The sequence below is a fragment of the Chroicocephalus ridibundus genome, chromosome 3 (assembly GCF_963924245.1).
Source record: "Chroicocephalus ridibundus chromosome 3, bChrRid1.1, whole genome shotgun sequence".
Lineage (NCBI taxonomy): Eukaryota > Metazoa > Chordata > Aves > Charadriiformes > Laridae > Chroicocephalus > Chroicocephalus ridibundus.
In genome coordinates this window covers 2,682,495-2,704,546 of record NC_086286.1, presented here as the reverse complement: position 1 = coordinate 2,704,546, position 22,052 = coordinate 2,682,495, and the positions used below count along the sequence as shown (strand labels likewise).

At 40.2% G+C, this 22,052-nt stretch overlaps 1 protein-coding gene across 11 annotated transcripts in view; it reads left to right on the top strand.

The window, feature by feature from the left end:
* The first annotated feature begins 51 nt into the window (after positions 1-51).
* Positions 52-22,052, top strand: part of USP34 (ubiquitin specific peptidase 34) — a 136,245-nt gene continuing 114,244 nt past the window's right edge. For 10 of the 11 annotated variants that reach the window (XM_063331211.1, XM_063331213.1, XM_063331206.1 and 7 more), the window contains exons 1-2: positions 53-551; positions 20,196-20,283. In XM_063331211.1, the coding sequence (XP_063187281.1) occupies positions 509-551; positions 20,196-20,283 (131 nt within the window). In that variant the 5' untranslated portion in view covers positions 53-508. Of the gene's footprint in view, positions 552-20,195; positions 20,284-22,052 lie in introns of all 11 variants that reach the window. The other variant, XM_063331208.1, reaches the window with a different exon arrangement.

The window sequence follows — 22,052 nt, the reverse complement described above, 5'->3', positions numbered from 1 at the left end:
CCCTTCCTCCTCCTCCTCCTCCTCCCCGCTCGGCAGCCCGCCGCTCGGCCCGGGGTGGGAAGGCGGGGCGAAGGGAAAGGGAGGAGGGACTCGGCCACCTTCGCCTCCCGCCTGGTCGGAAACTGCCGAGCTGAGCCCGAGCGCCCTGTCCCCCCTCGCTCCCGTCCCCTCCTCCTCCTCCTCCTCCTTCCCCCTCAGCAAAATGGCGGCGCGTGGAGTCACTGGGAGCCAGTGAGTGACTCGGCTTCTCCTCCCCGCCGCTACCGCCGCCGCCACAGGCTCATTTGCATTGATCAGCCGCCCCATCCCCCGCTCCCCCGGATCCCAGACCGGCCCCTGCCTCTCCCCCTCCCCCCCCCTTCTCTTCCTATTCCTTCCCGCCCCCTCCTTCCCCTCCCCCCCGGCTGACCCCCGCCCCGGCCCCCATCAATCATCAATCAGCAGCACCGAGTGGATCAATCAATGGTCGGGAGGAGGCGGCGGCGGCGGCTGCTGCTGTTAATGAACAATGTGTGAGAGCTGCGCCGAGCTGCTGGAGGTGTTAAATGAGAGTAAGTGCGGCCGCCCTCCCCCGCTACCCTCCCCCCAACACTCCTTGCCCCGGGCCGGGACCCCACGTACCCTCCTCTACACGGGCTGGGTTATAACCCCGCTCCATCTCCTTCCTTACCCCCCCCACCCAACCCCTTGCCTTTCCCCGCTCGGGCCTCCTGGGCGCGGGGTTACCTCTCTGCGGGGTGGCCATAGAGGGAGAGCTTGCCCTGCTCTGCGGCTTCTTTCCTCCCCCCCCCCTCCCCTTCCCCTCCTCTCCGTGCCGGGCGACTTGCGGCCTGGGGAGGGTGCGCCGAGGGGCTGTCCTCGCCGGGCCTTCCGCAGAGCCGCCCCCCCCCTCCTTTTCCCGCTCTCCCCCGTTCCCGCCAGCCCCCCGGGTGTCTGCGTGTGGGGCCGGGCGGGGACGTGACCCTGCCGTCGGCGTGAGGAACCCGCTCCTCGCCCCGCATCCCCGGGAAAGCCGCAGCGGGGCCTAGCTGGCTCCCGGCTGGGCTGAGGAGGTGCCTGGAAGCCGCTCCGGTGGCTGCTGAGCAGCTGGAGGCCGGGCCTGGGCTGGGTCCCTCTTAAGCGGCAGACAAGGCGGCTCTGAGTGATCCTGCCTCCCCCTTCCCCCTCGCGGTGTGGTGGGGCGGGGGGGAGGTGGTTTTTCGGGTACTTATTTTTTTCCGAAGCGACTGCCGGGCTGTGAGGGAACCGGCGCCTCAGGGAGCCCGGCTCGGCTTTGCGAGGGCCGGGCTGGCGTTGAAGGAGGGGGGGGGGGGGGGGGAAGGAGCTGCCGGCTGCTTCACTTCAGGGGTGGTCTCTTGCATCCTTCCGAAGTTTCCTCTTTACAGGTGTTCCCTAAAGAGCCGGGAGGGTTAATACGGCAGGTATTCTTCCCCCGGCACCGCTGGGATCCGTTTCCATTCGGGGCACGAAATCCCCTTTACCCCTACGCAGTAGGCCTCGGGTATCCCTGAGAACCTGCTCTCGGCCCTCCCTGCCAGGCAAGGTACCTTCCCCGCTTCCCCGGGACTCCTCTCTGTGCACTACTTCATGAACAAAGGCTAAAAAACATGATTTCCAGAGATGCCGAGGAATTTAACGAACTTACCAGTTGAAGTTCGTGATTAGCGGGAAGTTTAGCTATCTCCAATCTTAAGCATTTTTCCTGGTTGTACGCTGCGGTCTGCTTAGGGGCAAATTGTGTTCCAATAAACTGAGGCACAGAATGCTTCCTGGAGCAGGATTTGGATAGAGTTTTCTTTTCCTTAACTCTTGTGAGGCCCAGTTGCATGTGGTGTGTGTTCTTTCCTAAGATGTATTAGTGGATACTATGATAGTTGAATGTTGGCCTCTTTCTTGCTGGGGAAATATGATATTCAGGTGATGGCCAGCTTTTTATTTGAAAAGTAAATACGTATGTGTAAAACTAACTTTCAGGAGAGCCTAGAGGCTGGAATAAATCAGATTAAAAGGTTAACATCGGAGAACTGTTGGGTTGTTAAAATTGTTTGCCAAGTTTGGCTAAGCTTGCAATTCCAATATCTTGTTTTGAACAATCTGTGTGATGTTTACTTAATTTAGCATGTATATCTTATCTTTCTCAACTGGAGCGGTGGAGAATATGCTGGTACTATAGATTGAATGCTTATTTAAACAGTAGGTTCAAAATAAGACTAAACTATTAATGGTGTACTGATGACAACTGCTTGTTGGAAGAGATAACTTCGCTTAGTTTTGATAGATTGATAAATAATCATTGTTTAAACTTGATCAAGATTGGTATGATCAAACAAAAAAGAGTTGTAACATTAAATTTGATATTTCAAGAAATCTCTGCAATACCAGTATGAATTTATTTTTAGAACCATTTTAAGGTAATTGGGCAGCTAGATATTCCCTTATAGATAAAGCAATGTCTTAAATCACTTTAACAATTTTTTAAAAATACGTAACTAGGGTATGGATAATTTAATGGTTCTGTATAACGTAAGATATAAACCTGCCATTTATGAAAAGGAAATTTGGTGCTTTAAGTTAAATTTATTTGGGAAATTATGCACTACTATTGCTATATAGTTAACTTACAAAAAAGCTGGTCAGATAACATTAGGTTTGGCACGCTTCAAATAAGCATGACTATTTTGTGTGTGTGTTTGGATACAAAGGCATATATGATGGTGCATTGTGTGTGCCACCTACCTTCTCACTGTATGAGAATGAGTTATGAGGGAGGTATGCTTTCTTTTATAACTTCAAGTTGTGTTTTTTGCATTTCTTAAGTAATAATTAAAGGTAGCATGCAAAGATAATGTCAAGCCTTGGTTTTTAAAACACTGCAGCAAAAATGAAAAGTGGTAGTAAAGAATGAGGTCATGCCCAAAATGTGTGAGCCAGAGACTGCCAGCAGTTTCCTTTTCTGCCCGCTGAGCATTTGGGATCGCCTCTTCACTGAAACTACTGAAACAGTGTTTTGAAAGAGGTCCAGGAAACATAATCTAGTTTGTTTTAGAAATTTCTTGCTAAACTAAATATTTCTACACAGAACACATACCACCCTTTGTCTTCGTTTACCCTGATGTTTACAAAATAATTATTTGGTATCAGTTGTATGACAGGTCACTTAAAAAGTGAATTGACTAACAACTCTTTAATGTACTGTTTTGAAAAGAACACGTGGGAAGCTCCGGTTTTCTTCAGAAGAAGTTACCAGTTTATGGATGACAGAAGGGTGGAATTGAACAATTCTGCAAACAGCCAGGCATATTTTTATTATCAGCATATTAGTCCCACTGTAAACTGCTACAATATTAATCCACACCCCATAACAACACGCAGAGATGGAGCTTTTGTCTGGCAGCAATCTTGGGTAGGCCCAGGGTTATGTCTTGCCTAGAGCTCATTTTACTACAAGATGCCAGGTCCTCAGGCTTGGTTTTGTAACAGATAGTCAATGGGCTTGCTTCTGTGGAACTCCTGAGGGCCATCTGAGGTCTTATGGAACTGGAAACCTGTAGTTTGAAATTATTTTTTGGTCATTAGATCCATATGTAAGCGTATATATGTTTAACACAAAGCTTCATTGCTATGCTTAAGCGTGAGAAGCAGGCAAAGTTTTATGGACAGAAGCAGCAATGTTGGGTTTGGTTGTTTGTTTGGGTGTTTTTTTCCTTTCCCCCCTTGCAGCATCTTTCTTTTCAGCATTTGATATGAAGTATGAAACCCAGTAAATTCCCTGATCTTGAACTTACTTCCTGAGAAGCAGTAGTAGTTTCAAGTTGTTATTTGACCCAGGAACTCAGTGAAACACTTGTTCCTCTATGAAATGTCCAGGCTTTAAAGCAGTTTTTGCATGGCAAGACGATTTGTTGTTCGCTCAGAGTAAACGGTCTACAATTTCTCGCTGAGTGTTCTAGGTATGTTAGCATCACTTATGTTTTCCCAGGCAGGGGTTTAATAGGAGTGAAGTCTTTATACAGTCTCGTCTGATTTCTGAAATGATCTTCCAGAACATAAACATTTTTAGTAGCCTTAAATAGAAAGAAAAAAAAAGGAAGACACAATTGTTTACTTTTAAAGATAAGGGCACTTATTTATAGAAGACTTAAGAACAGATTCTTATGGCATTAATTATAGGGGTTCACTTAAATGTACCCACTTTCTACAGGAAAAACGTGTGGAGGACGTTATGTGCTTTAATGTTAGTTTACAGTATTCTGTATCCCAAAATGAACCCTGATATTGACACACTGTGCATTCCTTGGTTTCTTTGGATGCCAGCTCTTGTCAGTCTAGGAGGGATTATATTGAGTTACATTTGTTCTTTGGTAATATTTACATTATGCTGTGGTCCAGAGGCCCTGATCAGGATAGTTCTGTTTTGCTAGGCACTGTGCAGATATCCAGATAGTCTTCACCCTAAAGTAAGCCAGAAAATACAGAAATGTAACACTAAACATGGATTTTTCCACCTCAAGTCTTTTACACCCATAGTCTTGCAGGTCGCTGTGTCACACCTGAAGCCACAGTAACAGTTTGAACTACGTATAGAACCATGTTATCACTGGACGCTTACACAGGTTTCACCTCGAAGTAGAGAGTACATGATGCTCCGTGATAAGCGTTTGTTGAGTGTAAGGTTGTCTTTGCGTGCCTGGGAGCGCCTCTTCTTAGCTTAGAGTGGAAATCTAGTTCTCAGACTGGTTGTGAGTCAGTTGTGCTTGTAGTCCTGGCTGTGGCACGTCCCAGAGAGGCTGACTGGTCTTGGTTGCCTAAGAGGCTTCCCTTTGGGACTGCAACTGGTGTTGCTGTATGTTGACTTAGAACTCTGTAGATGGTTTTGGTTGAGATCTGTTTTGTTCTTTTTGTTTGGTTTGGTTTTTATAAAAGTAAGAAAAAAAAATTACAGCATGGATAAATAGGTTTTATTATACAGCAGCGGTTGTGGGTTTAGGTAACTTTGGTAGGCCTAGGTTATTCCCAGTTCTTGGTTTCTGGGAACTAAGTTTGTTTTCTTCCCAGCATTCTGCTTCACTTGCTTCGATCATTACCTCTTTAGTCCATTTTATTTTTTTTCCTAGCAGCTCTGAAACCTCATAAAATGAGTTCACATTGATGAGTAGAGGCTTCCAGGTATTATTCTACTACACAAGCTTGCAGGCCGTTTTTCTCGTTACATTTGCTCTTAAACCTTTAGTAAAACATAAAAAAGAAAACCCAAAACAAAAAACTCGGTGTACTATTTACTATTCGTATAGCTTCAGGATAGCCCAGAGTTTGGATGCTGAAGATGCTCGACTTGACTTCTTGTCACATAATTCTGGCATCTAGGAAGTACAAAGAGTGGACTTAGAGGTTGAGTGAGGCAATGTTCACCTTGAGGTAGATAAGAAATTGAAGTATTCCAGAGCGTTGCAGCGTTCAGTTTGCTCTTTGGGATCTGGAGAGGACGAATATTTTATGCTGTGAATATTCGTGTATTACTTTAGATACTGAATATATGTTATAAGAAGATTGTTACAAATATTGCATACTTACCATCACTTGGTCCACAAGAACTGCTGTCACTTGTGCAGTGGTTGCCTATAAGTTTCAGTATTGATTATTTGACTACCCCTAGTGTTTAGTGCAGATCTGGTGTTTCATTTGATTGTTTGACGATTCCTCTTGTGCAAAACTGTAAAACAGTCGTTTCTGCATGGCGCACTTTTTTTTTTTTGGCCTTTTTTTTAAAGATTCCTGTTTTCTTTCCACTTACATGTTATTTCCTTGTTCAGAACCTCTGCTTAGACTCTATGGAGGAATTATTGGGGTAACTGCCCAACTTTATTAATTACATTACCCTAAATCTTACTGTCTCCTGTTGAAGAAAAGAAGCTCAATTGCTTATAAAATTCAAATTCAGTGATTGTTTCATGTTTACTTTTGTCTTTGACCCCTTTCAAGGAGATGAGCAGCCAGACTTAGAGGAAAGTGAAAATAACTTTTCCTTCATAGCAGTATTGCCAAATTGCAGTTATCATGGACTGTGGTGAAGTGTTACTCCAAATGAATCAGAGTAACCAGAGAAAAAAAAAAACTGGAAGGAGGAACTTCTATGCTTTCTAAGGGTGAACTTTCTAAAGCAAAAGGGAAGGTGACACTAAGATAAAGTAGTTTTAACTTGCTGTTTGTAAAGCAGTTGAAGGGAAAACTCTGTGACTTTAATAGCTAAAAGTCTTCTATTTTTAGAAAGATATTTCAGCTTTTGTTCTGTGCAGTGATTTTGGTTCATGTTGTTTGATGTGATCAAAAATGATTTTGTCCTGAAACTTTTCCTGTTCAGGCTGCTGAAGACTGGTTCTTTCTCATTTCTCAAACCGCTTGATCACTGATGCTGAAGATTAGTTATGTAAATCCCATTCTGCTGAGTTTTGCTGTGAGTTATGGACAGTTGACATGTATTTACTGAGATCTTTCTCTTTGTAGGTAGGGAAATGTTATGTTGGATAAGTACTTGTTACAATATCCTTAAAGCTTAAGAAAGCATGAAAGCTAACATCCTCACATTAGTTACCACATGTAATATTAAGAAAACTAATTCCTTTTTAGTAGAGATTCTCAAATTTTATGCTGTAGATGCTCTCGGCCTTCCTAGTAAGGGGTCTGCACAGAATCCGCAGTTATATTCCTGCTTAGTTATGTGAATAACTTCAATGAAATTCGAGAAAGAAAGAAAAACAACCCTTGCCTTGATTTTTTGGGGTTTTGTTTGTTTTGTTTTGTTTTTAAAGATACTTGACTGGTGTAGAACTTGAAGTCATCTAATTCCCAGTGTAGGAAAACTTCCTGTTAATTTCCTTTTTTTCATACCTTTTGGTCCTGTATGGCTTTTCCTCTATCAGGATAGTTTTCAAGTTACGGAAGCCCCAAGCAGTTCCTGAGATGTGTCCAAGATAACGTGTTTTAGGCTATCCTGGATGTTGTCAGTGTTGGCTCTTGTGAGAGACTAGCTGTTCTAAGTGCCCTTAGATGCTCTTGTGGTTGGGACGTTACTGGTGAGAGGGTGCTTGGGAGCTGTGGAGGAGGGGGCAGTACCTTGGAGAGCAGACGTTGGCCCCGCGTCCGTCTGCCTGACTCGGGGGTGATCCATTGGCTTTTGGAGGGACCGACTGTTTTGTCATCCATGGGGGCACTTGCATGGCTTCAGGGAATTATGAGGCTCACTCTTTCTTTTAATTTGTAGAATTCTTTTTTGCTTATTTTTCTTCCACGTTAAACAGGGAAATACATTTATTCATTGTTAATACTGACTATTCACTTTGTGGCTTTTAATTCCTTGCGACTTTGATTTCTCTGTGCCGCTGCAGTTTGCCTCTGTCTTCCTGTGTTCAAGTAACATTGGGTCAGAAAAGCAGATCTTGCTTCCTGGAATCGTGTTCTGTGGACAAGTGATGAGCGGTCTGCAATTTGGCATTTTAGAGATTGGAAGGGGAGAGCAGTGTTTACTACTTGGTTCTTATTGTTTCTTGTATTTTATTCTTTGAGTATTTAGTTTCATCTAAATACTCGATCATATTCATACTCTATCCTGCACCTCATTTTTGTTGCAACTCTTCTGTTATCTTTCTAAGTTGTTATTTTTCTGTGCTGGTGATTTTTTTTTTCCATTTCTCAGTTTCCGTTCTGCTTACTCGAATGCTCTTTCTGTTCTTCTCTCTATCCTCCACCCTGCTTAATTCTTCAGTGTTGCTTTATTTATAATTCTGTGTCTTCATATTACTGTTTCCTTTAACAAGCTTCCATAATAGATGGAAGTATTCTCTTGTTGGCTGTTCAGGTCTGATTCAGAAAAGATGAGAAATATCACGGTCAGAAGTTGCATGTGGAATATGGCAGTGCTTACATCTGTGTCTTGGTGCTTCCAACAAGTCCTTAAGTCTCCCACTTTATAGAAGAGAGTTTCTTAGGGAAAGATTCTCTGTACAGAATGGTTTTTATGATGTACTCTTTTTTTCATTCCTTTTTTTAATGTAGCTCATCTGTTAGTTTTACCAGCTTGGCTAGCTAATAAGTAAGGATTTTTGCAGGCTAAGCTATGCGTTTATAGTTGTCAGGATGCTGGGGCAATCTGAAAAATAATCTTACCATCCTCAGGAGCAAGTTATTGTGATGATTACTGAATGCTGCTTATACTAATAATAGCGTACTGCAATTAAACATAGTTGTGGCCATTTAATTTCTGTTGTTTAAGCATATATTGTGGTAACTTTTTTGTGTAGCAAATTGGCAGTTTCCAGAATCTAATCTGTGAATAGGTGAGAAGCCATTCTTTTTACTTTCTTCCTTTCATTGTGTGGGAATTTTTTTGCAGTCTGAATGCTAAACATGGACACGGAACTATGAGTATCTCTGTGGTTTTCTTAACACTTGGTTACAATACCCAGCTTATTTGTAGTTTTACAAAGTGTTACTTTTGGGATTTTCCAGATCTGACGTGTATGGTGAAAGGTGAACTTCTTGAGGAAATTTGGTGCAAATGCATTATAGCTATTTTCAGGTAGTATTAGAAGAGGTAATACTTGCTCTGTTTACCTATATGTAGTTGTATGAGTACGTATAGAACTCCTCTGGGAGATTTAGTGTGGGAACAAGTGGTTGAAGAAGTTGAAACTTGTCAGAAAAAGTCCTTGTGGAAAAAGCGCCTTTGAGTGTTGACCTTTATTTAGCTAATTTGTAGAAGGTCTGTAAATAAGACTTCAACAACACATGACAATTGAGGCATGATTTCTAGATCGGCATCCATGCAGATCATGAGTTCCTGTCTAGGAAGCGATTGGCAATGCTTTTTTTGCCTCTCTTCGCACTAGATTGAAGAAGCCTCAAATTCTTTGCGCTATTTTATTAATTGAATTCCACTTGAGAGTTTTTAATCTGTGTAATTGTATACAGGAACAGGGAAAAGTTTATGGTGAAAACTAAAGTGAAGCAGAGCACTGTGGTCTTAAGTATGTTAGCCAAAAGGCTTACTACATACACTGTTCTTAAGTACTGCATAGATTCCTTAATAGCTGAGAATGTGCTACTTCCATACCTGCTGTGCTAATGAGCAGACAAGGATGATTTCTTGTAGCTGCTTTTGGTAGGATTGTGAAGAGCAACTGCAGCACTGGAGCTTTCTGCAAGTCTTGAAAAAGTTTGGGGTGTGTTTGGTTTTTTTTATTTATTCTTCCAGCTATAGAAGTGCATCGCTTTTAATTTCTTTGTGTAAAACTAGTGCCCTCAAAATGTGAAGTATTTCTCTACACTTAAAAGAGTCCAGCTTTTTAAGCTGCAAGTGGGTTTTTCCTGAGAAGGTAGTCTGTTAGCCTCTTTTGTGTTCCTTCTCTAAGAAATCATGGGGTACAAGAACTGTACAAATTACATGGTTTTAGTGTGTCTGCTTTATCCTGTGTTGTGCAACACTCATTGTCTTTATCTCTCTATTGTGCTTCCCAACTCATTTGGGGGGGATTTGATAATTTTTAATGAGAGCTTAATTTCATTTTCAGGAAGTGGTCAGTTGCCTGTTTATTGATTTGTTACAGATAACTATTAAATTCTACTTAAGTTACAATACAACCCCCTTTGTTTTCACCACTAGTGAAATATTTTCTTTTAAGTGTACGTGGGGGTGTGTGAACTGAAAAACTAGTGTTTTTCAGAGTCGTCTTTTGCAAATCTAGTGATCAGGTTTCATTCTGGGCATCAACAAAACCGACAGTGCTTTCACTTCTACACTCTTTCTGCTTGTAGAAGCTATGAACAGTGCTAGAAATAGGCAACGGCATGTTTGCAAGGGAGGACAACTGCAGAAAAGTTGTAAAAGGGCCAGAACATCAAAATCTACTGGGGAATTTGGGAAATGGTCTCTGTGAAAGGCTTACATAGTACAGCTGATGCCACCCTTTTCAGGTGCCTGTTTTTTTGGAGAGGAGAGGTGTATGGTGGAATTGTGTTCTAGGCTAGTAGTCGTCAGTTGATACAAGAGTGTGAACAACTTTATTTTTCCTTCTTGGAACTAGTATAAGATAGCAGTGGGGAGCGCGAGCTCAAAAGCTGGATAAAAGTAAGCTCTTTGGCTTGGTTTAAGGATGGTCAGTGCAGTAAATTCTTCACTGCATGGGCCAGTCTCTGACTTCTTACACGGTTAGGAATACACTATTAACTAGTTTACTTATGGTTGAAATTGGTTGTGTTTGTGGGTTTTTTCTACTTTTTTTTTTCCTTAATCTTTGAAATTAAATTTTTACCACAAAGTGTCTAAAGTCGTAAGTCTCGATGCTTTCTCTGCTGATGTAGTATTTTAAGTAGATAGAGTCTGGTCAAGTTGATCAGATTTGTGATCAATTTTCATCACTATCTTGGAAGCTCACTAAGTCATAACAACAGTGCCAAAGTGAGTTGGCTTCGTACGTTGTGTCTGGCCATAGTTACGGATATATTGACCTGTGTGCACTTGCTGATAAGTGACTTGCAAAATACTCATTTATATCAAAATGACATCTGTGAATACGTTTTCTTACTGGGGGGGATGCTTGTCATGAAACTTAACTGCAGTCTTGGGGGTACTTGTGTAGACCACAGACATTGCCCTCAGCCATCTCTTACTTATTTCAGTCTACTAGCTTTCAAAAAAAATTTAAAAATTATGCTTTAACGAATAAATTACTGAAAACACCATGTATTTCAGTGGATTATTAAATACAGATTATCTAGCAAAAGTGAGTGCAAAATTTGAGCATACGTTTGAAAGTTGGAAGAGAATGCAACTTTGCTGCTTGCCTATCCTTTTTCAGTATTTTAGTCTCCTTTTTGAATGAGGGTTGCTTGCATCTGTGTTGATGAAAACAAATAATGCCTTGGAGTTCAAATGCTCAGGAAGCTCTTCTTGGGCTTTCAATGAATTGCCTGAAGCTCCATTTAGTGTAATGACCCATTGCCCATTTATCCATCTTATCTCTTTGTTTAAGCAGGCTCAAACATACTTTGTAAGAAGTAAATTAATCATATTTGCCTCTCACAGATTTTGTCCCTAAAACCTGGAGCACAGTCATTAGGTGCTTTTGTTATAAATCTGCTGGTAGTCTGTTGCTTCTTACTGGCTGTGGTGGCTCAGTTGTGGGCTCTGGCCTTTTCTTTCTGGGTGTAGGGGAAAAGCTGTTGTTTTCTGTAACCAATTCATAGTCTGCCAAGTAGTACAGCTGAACCAATTCGCAAGGTTCTGTCTTGAAAATAGAATGCTTCCTGGAGTACGTATTTTAATTTTTGCATTCCTTGCTGCTTTTAATTAAGAGTAATAGGAAACCTCTTTAGCTTTTGGTTCCTCGTTCCGGAACCTTGTGCAATTAAATCTTTGTTTTACTTATAAAATAGTTTGATAAACTTGGAGTTCTGTGTTTTCACCTCAAAGTGGTATTTTAGAAAAGTCCAGAGGTGGAGTGTTTAAAGAAAAATAGTTAAAAACCAGAGTCATTCAAGTAGTGACATTATTTTCTAAGTTATCAAAAGGAAGGAATGCAAGCAAGTACTCTATTTTAAACTGAAGGTAAGCAATCCTTTATCCCAGCAGTAGTTTTGGCATTGACAGTGTCAGCCCTAGCTTTGAAAATTACCTTGGGGTAATTAGTGACATGCTAGGAAGTTCTGGTTTCATGCAATGCTTGTCCAATCCTGAATTGATTCTTTAAGAAACTTGTAGTGGCCATTGTCAAGATATTATGATGAGCAGCCTGACTCTCTGCATCTAGTCTATGTTTTGGTGATGTCAAGCAGACTTGATTGTATGGGAATACTACATAAATAAATCCGGGTTGGTTTTTTTTAATTAAAAGAGGCGCTATAACAATTTTATATTAAAGATGAAAATGCAGTCTTCCCAGAATTGTTATGTCTTATCTTGGAGTCAGAGACAATTTACAATACTGCATTAAAATAGGACTCCGAAATAAGACTACTACTATTTTTATTTTTTTTTAACTCCAGCAAGTGGCACAAATGCTTTGAAATTGCTTTGTAGGTTTTTTTCCTTAGTAATATGTAACTTGCTTTTCGCTGGAGAGGGAAGGCTGCAGAATCTTTGCTGCTGAAAATCCCGAGGTACTAGAAGCATTAGGAGGTACAGTGCAAAGATAACATGGATCTTTTCATAGAGGCCTTCCATCTGACCTGACTAAGGTTGATGCAGAGCTGATAAACCCTGCTGGACCCAGGCCGCTGCTCCTCTCACTCAGGCTTCCATGGAAATGCAACAGCCTGGATGTCGCACCAGATGTGAGCAGGCTTTGTGCATTCCTGCGGTGCGGTGCTGGCCTCAGTGAGCCCCTTCAGAAGCTGGGGGGCTGAAAATGCTGACACTCCTGGTGGGTCTTCTTGGGCCAGCAAAGCCAGAGCAATGTGCAGGTTGGCCCATTTTCTTTCAGTCACAGCCACATCATCCACAAGCTGATTTTAGATCATTTTGTACTAGTGTGATCAAAAAAGCCATACCTTCATTACAGCATTGCACAGTATTTAACTGATGCAAGCTTGTTCTGCTCCTTAAATGCTTGATGGTAGTCTTACACTTCTCTGTGTCCATGCCACTCCATGCTGGATGTGATACTGCTGCTTCTCCCACCATTGGCATAACCCAACCCAAACTGTATGTATTTCACACTCCCGTGTAGTCCAGGTCAAATTTCTACTGCTAGATAGTACTGCAGGGGCTCAGCATTTGTGAACGTTGAACTGTGGCTCTCTCTGTGGGCGCAGCGTGGGTTCACACAGTGTGGTAACTTCGGCTTTGCTTTGTCTGAAAGCTGCGGTGCTGCTGGATGAGAACTAGCTAATGAAGCAACACAGTTGTGTTTTGTGTTTGAGGCGGTATATCTAAGAGTTTATTTAAAATACAATTCATCTGGGTAGTTCTGGGCAGAATCAACTCCAGTGTTCTGGGTAAGTTATCATCTGATAATTGTGATCTGACTGTATTTAAAAATTCATGTGGAACTGTTCTCCTTGAAAGCAGTTGCTGTGGCATGTTCTCTTTGGGAAGGTGGAAATCATAAGATGCCCTTAACAAGGGTGATTGTTGGCTTAGGTAGACATCTATGGCCATTCTAAAGGGGGCATTTTGACTTAAACCAATTGTGACCTGAAAACTTTAGGATGGCATCACTTTTGAAAGATGACAATTCTTAAATTTCATACATCTTTTCAGAGCCAGCTTCTGCTGTTTTGCTTCAGGCTGCCTTAGTGTATTATAGTAAAAGGAAAATCAGTGTTTGCTAGAGAAGATGAGGGAGATAAGATGGAAAGGGAAATATATGTTAAGAGAATGAGATTCAAAGAGAGAGAACTTGGTGGTGTTTGCAGGGAAACAGGGAGATATATAAAGATAGCAAAGATCATCTGATTTGCCCTGTTCTGGTGAAGTTATATCTTAAAAGCACTGTCTATCTGATGAACATACCAAGGCTTGTGCTACTCCCAGCTGTATAACTATGCCATGCGCTGGAATACTGAATTGAGGTTCTTCAGGCCTTTCTGATCTCGTGGTGGCTATAAGGAATCATGCAGGTGCTGAATAACCAGCAGATGACTGCTTTGGGGGATATTTGGGGGACCAGTTGTAACTGCTTTGTCCTTACTCTCTTGAGTAGCTTCTCTAGTTCCATTCATCAGAACACAGTATTGCTTATACTTGCAAACCTTTGCCATATTTGTTGAAATTGCTTTTATGTTCAAAAGTTTAAGTGTCTGACAGAGGCCAGTAATGTGATCACAGTTTGTTTTTCTAAGGAAATGAGACTTTAAAAGGGTTACTAATTCCTGTCTTTAAGCTATTATGTCTCTGTAATATTGGCTTTGTAATCTCTGTATACTTTCTTTGTAATCGAAAGCTTGCAGGAAAGAAATAAATTTACCAAGTTGGAGTATTTATAAATAGAAGGAATTTAGAGTTAGATTTAGACTTAAAGTGAATTCAGGTGTGTTATGGGGTGGAAGTGGGTATAGTTATCCCTAATGCTGTGCCGTAGGGATATGATGAGGGTGAGCATTGATAACTCAGTATCATAAAGATACCATAAAGGCACTCAGAAGCACCTTAACAAAACAATTACAGAATTTTATTACTACAGTGTTTTGTGTTACAGATTTGATTTTTCCTGAGTTAACCTGGCATCTGAGCAATGTTTCTAATACTGAAGAATTAACTTGCTTTTTTTACTTCATAGTACATTGTACAGTAGTGTTTCAGCACTCTTTGGTTATGTGTATGTGGACAGTTTTCTGAGGCACTTTTATTTTGTGGAGACTGAGGAGTGGAAAGAAGACTCTTCCTCCCTGAAAAGTTGTAGGAGAGCTTGGGCAGTTAAACTATTGCTGTTGAACTTCAAGCTGACACTGTCCTTTTAGATACTTGTCAAAGGTGGCTTTGTAAAGGTCTGGAAGAACTCTGAATAAATCTAAGGCAGCCATGAATTCTTTATAATAAAAAAGGACTAATTCCAACACATGAAAGTCGAAAGGGAGTGGGAGACACTAAGCTCTGTGGCTATAGTCTTATTTACTATTGATCATAAACAAAAGGAATCCCCCTACAAGTAACAGAAAACATCTCAATGCATATATGTATAAAAAATTGATGTGCTGGTTCTCTGTGTGAAAATGGTACTTAAAGAGATGATTATGTATAAATCTCTTTCAAGATTAGTATTATTGTCCCTAATACTGTTTCATTTAGCGTATGGCACTTGTTTCCTCTGTTTAATCTGTATCAGGGAACAATTTCTGAGAATAATACCCATTTTGAAAGTGATCTACTCTTTCCCATGAGAAGCTGATATCACATGAGGCTTGGGGGAGAAGGGGGAGGGAGCAGAATCTATATGCAGCTGTACTTCGTTGCAGTTTTAAATATGTAGAAATTACAGTTTTATATATGAAAGCATTTTCTATTGTTTACTATTTTTTGCTTCTGAAAGTAGAGAAAGTATACTTTGAAAAAAAAATACTATTTTTACTTGCCATTTGATTTTGTACTTGGTGTGATAAGTGACCTTTGGATATAAGATATTCCTCTCAAGTCTAGTATGATAGTTGTCCTTGAGGTCTAATTACAGTCTGTTCCTTTAGCTCTGAAGTTCTTGCTAAAAATGCACTTACGATCTGAGCTTCGTTTGTTCACAGTTGAAATTGTATTGCCCCCTTCTTTGTAGTTGATTTATATTTTTCTCATCTTCTGTAATTTTCTTGGTTTAGTAGCTTTATTAATAGGTTTTTTTCTTAGCTTGGGAGATGGTGTTGTTTCTAGTACTATAATACACTTTTAGCAAATCACTCTTGTGGAAGATTAGGTAAATCACACAAGTTTTCATTTAAAGCTAGCCAAGTAAAGTGGGAGACTGGGGAAACAGCAAGGAAATTTTTTTTTCTGTGTTTTGGCTTCTCGTCAGCTACCTAAATAAACAATGACATTTTAAGTATATCTGATTTTTTTTTAAGAACATCTGAAAACTTGAACACTAGAAAATGTTTTTTAAAAAAATCAATCAATTACTAATTGTTACTTTGGGTTAGCTAAGTAGCTCTGCTCTTTCTTATGTGGTATTACTGTGACAAAAAGATCTCTAAACCAACTTGTAAAGATTCAGTGAAATGAGACATCGCAAGTATGCAGAAAGATGCTATTTCCTTCATTATATTTGTTGAATGTATTTAGCTGGAATTTACCTACATACTGGTCTTTCTTCTTTCTGCTGGTTAGTTGTGTCTTGGGTGGAGCTGTTTAAGGCCTTCAGTGTTCTGTTTTTTCCATGTTCCAATGGTAACTGTATCTTCAGTTTCTTTGCCTATAGATGAGCAGTATTAGGGGGAAGTTAGTCAGGATGGGATGGAGCGATTTTCCCTTTGCAGTCACTACAAAGGTGTTTCCTTCTCTCAGCCACACTCCTCACTTCCCTTCCCAGCACCCCTCTGCTTCCATAGCTGCCACCCTGAGTATTCGGTGGCTTAAAAAGCCAACAAAAAAGTGGGTGGTTTTTGGTTAGATTGGTAGGTTGGGTTTGCTCAATTCCCAGTCCAGCTCTCTGGGTTCCTGCAGGAGTGCTAGTGGTTGTTTGGAGTAGTTGAAAGGCATGGCTATGGATGCCGTTAGTAGCATGGACTTGAACTGGGCTATGTTGATCTTGAAATTGGATCTAGTGTGAGGAAAAGGTGTTTGTGTGTGTGGAAATAAGAGGGAAAAGGAAGGACTGGAGGGTGAGAAGGTCAAAGAGGCTTTAACTGAGAAGAAAAATTTGCTAGAGCCAATTTAAGGAAGAAGAAGAAAATTGAGCCCAGAGCGCTCAGGAGTAAATTAGGGAAGGCATCTCTAACACTGCTAGCTCATGGAGAAAGGAGCCTGGAGAAAGAAGCAGCCGCTGGAGACAGGGGCAAAGGAGCCGAGCCTGGGATTGGCGTGCCACTGCTGAGAGTAATACTAATAGATCAGGGAATGACTGGTTGTAAAGCTCTGGAGCACATATTATCAATTCTTATTGATGAGAGCACACAAGCTGCCACTTTGACGTGCTTCAGATGCTCTCAAAGCACACAAGTATGCCTTAGCATATCCTGTGGGAATCACTGTCTTAGGTATGAAACTAGGGGAGAGTCTTACCCACCAAATCAATTTGCAAGAATGGGGTTTGTCATAGTAAAATTTTTTGAAAAAGTTTGACATGGTTGTTACGGCTGGGTTTGAAACACTGGGAGTGTAGGAGACTGGGGAGACAGAAGATTGAGGAGGACCGGAGACGTGCAGGATGCTCGAATATGGGAGAGAATAAGGGATAGTGCTTTATTTACAAGTGGATGAGTCTGTTTTAACTACTGGCCCATTCAAAGTAGAAGAGAACTAGTGTGAAAGGAGAGAGATGCATCATCAATTGGAAGTGAAATCATATGCAGCAAGGGAGTCCTTATAGAACTGACTAAAATCAACAAATACACAGGGATGATAACGACTGCAGTTGTTCCTATTGCTTTTCTGTCTGTACTTTTTTCTATTAAAAAAATATTACAAAGGCTTCATAACCAATTGTTCAAGCTTCACGTGTCCCTAAAGAGAGGGCCTGTAAATCAAGAGCATCCACAAAGTTGATATTCAGAATAAGGCAGGAACTCGAAAGCCTAAGATTTAAATTTTGGTTGTGAGGACATAATTTAGGTGAGCTGAAAAATATCATTTCCGCTAAGGAGCGTACGAGAGAGCTTCAGCTAAGGTGCAGTAGGAGAAGCCCTGCAGGATGCGTCACTACCCCTTTTGGTAGTGGCACAGACTTAGATCAACTTAAATTCAGTGGAAAAGTGCAGCCTCAGTGTGGTTGCTCCTGTTTTCAACTTCCTGAGCATTTTCAGGAACAAGAACAATATTATTTCTAGGTACAGAAAACAAAAGGGAAGCAGTGGATGTAGCCACTATATTGATTAGCAACAATTAGTAAATAAGACAGGTTGAAGTTGGTCTATGTGTGAGATGTAGAATGTGTAAACAGGACAACAGATTTCTCCAACTGGTGCATATACCTCCCTGTTTTTTTGACCTGGGTCATACGCCTCAGGATTTCTATAATGTCTACATTCTGTACACTTTACATGGCAATTGTAGCTCTTAAGGGACCAGTTTACTTTACTTTCAGTTCTTCATTTTTTCTTGATCGCATAGAGGGATAGTTGAGAGTGTTTCAAACTGTGGCAGTGAAGAGGCTGCTCCGGAAGTTAGGAATTACTGTGCTACTTGTGAGCGTGTGTGTTTTTAAGTAGGGTGGTGTGGGGATGAAGGAAGTTTTATAAACATATATGTAAGATCCTACAAGTTAGAATTAAATTTGTTGCTACTAAATGATTGTCAACAGTTTTTGTGTCAGGTTTGAAGGGATTCATCTTAATGAAACAATGCTCACAAAAATTGGAAAACAAAGGTTTTATGAAACTTTTATGCTGGGCAAGTCTTTTTCAGATACTATCTATAGTTAAGGATCTGTCTTTTCTGGTCAGCTTGACCTAAATTGTTTGACAGAGTTGTTGGTTTCTTCAGTGCTGTGCTTTGGTCTTAAGAGAGTCAAGTGCCATGGTAATTTGTAGTGTTTAAAATAAAAAGTAGTATGAAGTGATACCCGCCTTCTAGTCTGCTTGTCAATTTTGTGCTTCGTCCAGTGTTGTATAGGGATCTTTAAAGCCTTCTAGCAGTAAGACAGAAAAGTGATTTTTAAAGTTTAATGGTATCCTATTGAGAGACTGCTTTTTGTGTACTTTTATATTTGTGTGTGCGCATATACATGGAGGTACCCATGTGTGTTGTCGTGGTTTGACCCCAGCTGGCGACCAGGGGCTCGCTCGCTCCCCACTCCCCTCCCAGTAGGTTAGGGAGAAAAGGAGGGGGAAAGTAAACTTGTGGGTTGAGATAAAGACAGTTTAATAGAGCAGTAACGGGAGAGGAAAATTGTAATAATATTAATTGTAATAATGGTAAAAGAATATTCAAAATAAAGTGATCCAACACAAGTTGCTCTCACCACCTGATGATCAGTTGCCCAGGCTGTCCCGAGCAGTGATTGTGGATTCCTGTCCCCAGCCAACCCCCACTTATATGCTGAGCATGACGTCTGTGGTACGGAATATTCCTTTGGCCAGTTTGTTCTACCTATGCTCCCTCTCAGCTTCTATGGGAAGCTGAAAAAGTCCTCTATTAATGTAAGTATCACTTAGCAACAGCTAAAACAATATGTGTTATCAACATTATTCTCATACTGAATCCAAAATACAGCAGCCGCTCTCAAAAAAAATTAATTCTATCCCAGCTGAAAGCAGGACAGTATGTGCAGATGTAATGTCCTTATTTGAAAGAAGTCACAGATATTTGTTTTGTGTCAGTATTCTTCTGAACTTTACTTTCTGATCTGTGCCAGCAGACTTTCATTCACTTCAGTTGTTGGAAACTTGTATTCATAGATCACGTAGGACCTCACAAGGCTGAGGCTGGAAAAGAGGCTGAAGTAGGGGTTCTGAAGAGCTTGCTTCTGTTACAGAACCCTTCCCACAAAGCTTGCTTGTGAAGTAGTTTTTTAAGCATATAATACTTGAAATTTCGTGGGAAATGTGGAAATGAATACTTATTTTTGTTATAAATGAAATGGTTGACTTAAAAGGAACACTGACATTCTCAAATTGTGTAGCAATTAGATAATTGTAGAAGTGTATGCAAGTTTAGGACAAGGAGGAAATGAGAATTGTGCATTCATAGTTAAAGACAGTTATGTGGACAGTAGACAGAATCCAGTGCCCTAATATATTATTGGTTAATGCGTTAAGTGGAGAAATGGACTACTACTGATGTTTGGCTTATTACAGTGCATAAGCATTTTTTAGATGGAAGTGGGACGTTTGATAATACCTCGTTGAAATATTTGGGGTTTGAATTCAGTACATAGCTGTTACGTTTGCTAGCTGTAATAAATATGGTAAGCGTTTATCATTTTGCCACTTAGTGATTCATTTATGGTTAAGTGTCAGTATAGACATGTCTATATTTGAAAGTAATAATCATCAACTTGGCCAGTCTGAAATAACTTTATGCATAACCTGCACATTGTTCTTGATAGTTTTGTTGGTGGGGTTTTTTGGGGGGGTATTTTTCCTAGTCTTTATCTGATCAGGAAAAGGAAGTTAAGGTCTCATGGTCATCTCAAAATGCAGACTTCTAAAATCTAGGGTGGGGGGCGGGGGCCGGGAAAGGCACCTGGTTAATGGGTAGAATTGTTGAAGAAGGTTCATATTTGAAAGTGCACATCAATCAGTAGTTCCCAGTGAAGCTTATGAAGAGTATTAAATAAGAGGAGGATTAGAAGAAGGGGCTGTTTTCAATCAATAATTTTCACAGCAGTATTCCAGAATACTGTGCAGATTCTGTTTTCAAGCTAGTTGCATCTAAGCCCTATCTCTGTTCACTAAAGCAAAAAATACGTAGATTTGGTTGAGAACTTCAGTTTCTAATATGAAAACATATTTACAAAATATATTTCTTTATTTTTCATATCAAAGATAATTGCTAATAAAAGTAGAGCAATTGCATGAGCGGTTTTTTGCTAATAGTATGTGTATGTTTTTGTGTTCTTTAGTATCAGACATTGAAGGTGCCGATGGGTTGCAGCTCAGAAAGGAACATGCCCTCAAGATATTTGCTTACATCAATTCCTGGACACAAAGGTAATTTTGGAGTGATTTTGAGTGTTGATGATACTGGATCTCAACAGTAGGTTTCCATTTTTAAAAAATACAGTAGAGTGAATTAGAATGGGCAACTTATTAATGTATAGGTAAGTGATACTTGGAGAGTAAAGGACACTTTGCTACTTACAAAATAACAATAAACATGTTACCCAGTGCATTTTGGGCAAAACATATTTTGAATGTGATTGGTGTTTTGGATGCTGTAATAATTGTGTAGCAATAAATAGCTATATTGCAATGACAAATAATGTGTGTTGCTGCTTTAAGATGAAATTTTCTGACCTTCTGTGGGGGGAGCAGGGTAGGGTAAGAAGAATCTAAGAAAAGATCACTTCGAATGGGATCATCATATCAAATTTTTCTCAGTGTCCTAGTACTCAGAGTCAAGATGACAAATGATTGCAGCTCATAGCTACTAAACTGATACAGAAAATCCTTTGCACGTTGTCTTAAATCAATTACATTATTCCTTTTAATCTATTATTTAAATTACTGTTGTTGGTTTTTTTTAAAGTAGTTATATCAACTGTTCTGCTTACCTCACACCTACTTATTTTTTTCCAGCACAAGGAATTGTATGGATACTAGTTTTTATAAAGAATCTACAATAAGAATGTTTGGAATTCAGTGTTCAGCAGCGGTCACAAGACCAAACTGAATTGTAAGAAATAATTGGTAAAAGCATAGAGAATAAATTGGAAAACATAATTCTGGTATTTAGAAGACTCCAAAAGACAAAAAGGAATGTTACATTTGAATACCTGCAAAAGCAGAATCCTCCTGTTCTTCATTCTGCCCAAAAAGGCATTCAGAGCAAATTCATTATCTTCTGCAATATGCTGTTAGACACAGAGAAGAATTTTAAATCAAAATAAACAGCAGCAACAGAAACCAGAATACTGTCATTTCTTGACAGGTCCTAGATCCCAAGTATGTCTGTGAACAATTGCAACCTTGTCGTTTTCCAGGTCATCATCTGTTTGGAGTTTTGTTCTGTTCAACAGCTATACCAGAACAAATCCAAGCTGAAGAAAAAGTAAAGACTGGATAACATTTACCTCTTTATTTTCTTCTGGTTTCTTTTTACCTTCCATATGTATGGTTGCATACTAAGAAAAAAGTATGGAAATCAGTCCTTAATGTATTCAAAGCAGAGTCTGGCAAAGAGGCCACAGGAAGGAGTTTTACTTTACATTTTAATTTCATGTCCTGTTTCTATTCTGCCAAATGGGCTTTTGAGAGTTCTGCTTGTTGTCTTGTGCTTGAAGCCTTCCTTAAGAACTACTTTTTACTTTGTTACCTGTAGTTTAAATCTCTGCTTTCCTTCAGAACATCAGTTGGTAATTCAGCCTGAAGAACACCTTTTTCTTCCATCTGCATGTTGTGTTTCCATTTCAGTTTTCTTCTGGAAATTATATTCAAAGAAGTCATATTTGTAGCACACTCATTTTTTTTTTATGGATCTTTAATTTTGGGTGGAGCTCTTCTTCCTGGGAACACATTCAGATACATGAAGACTTGGAGGTTTTGCACATACCTCTGTCTTGGGAAAAAAAAATGTGCCTTTGCCCAATAGAGAATTCTCCAATATTGGTTGGCATTCAAATACAGATATATGAGAAGTATTCACCGGACTTTGTTTTCATTATTATTGAGAATAATTTGTTACAGCCAAGTGGGGTAGTAATTTGTAGGCATAAGTGATGGACCTATTGTAGTTAGTTTTCCCCAAGGATAAATGCTTG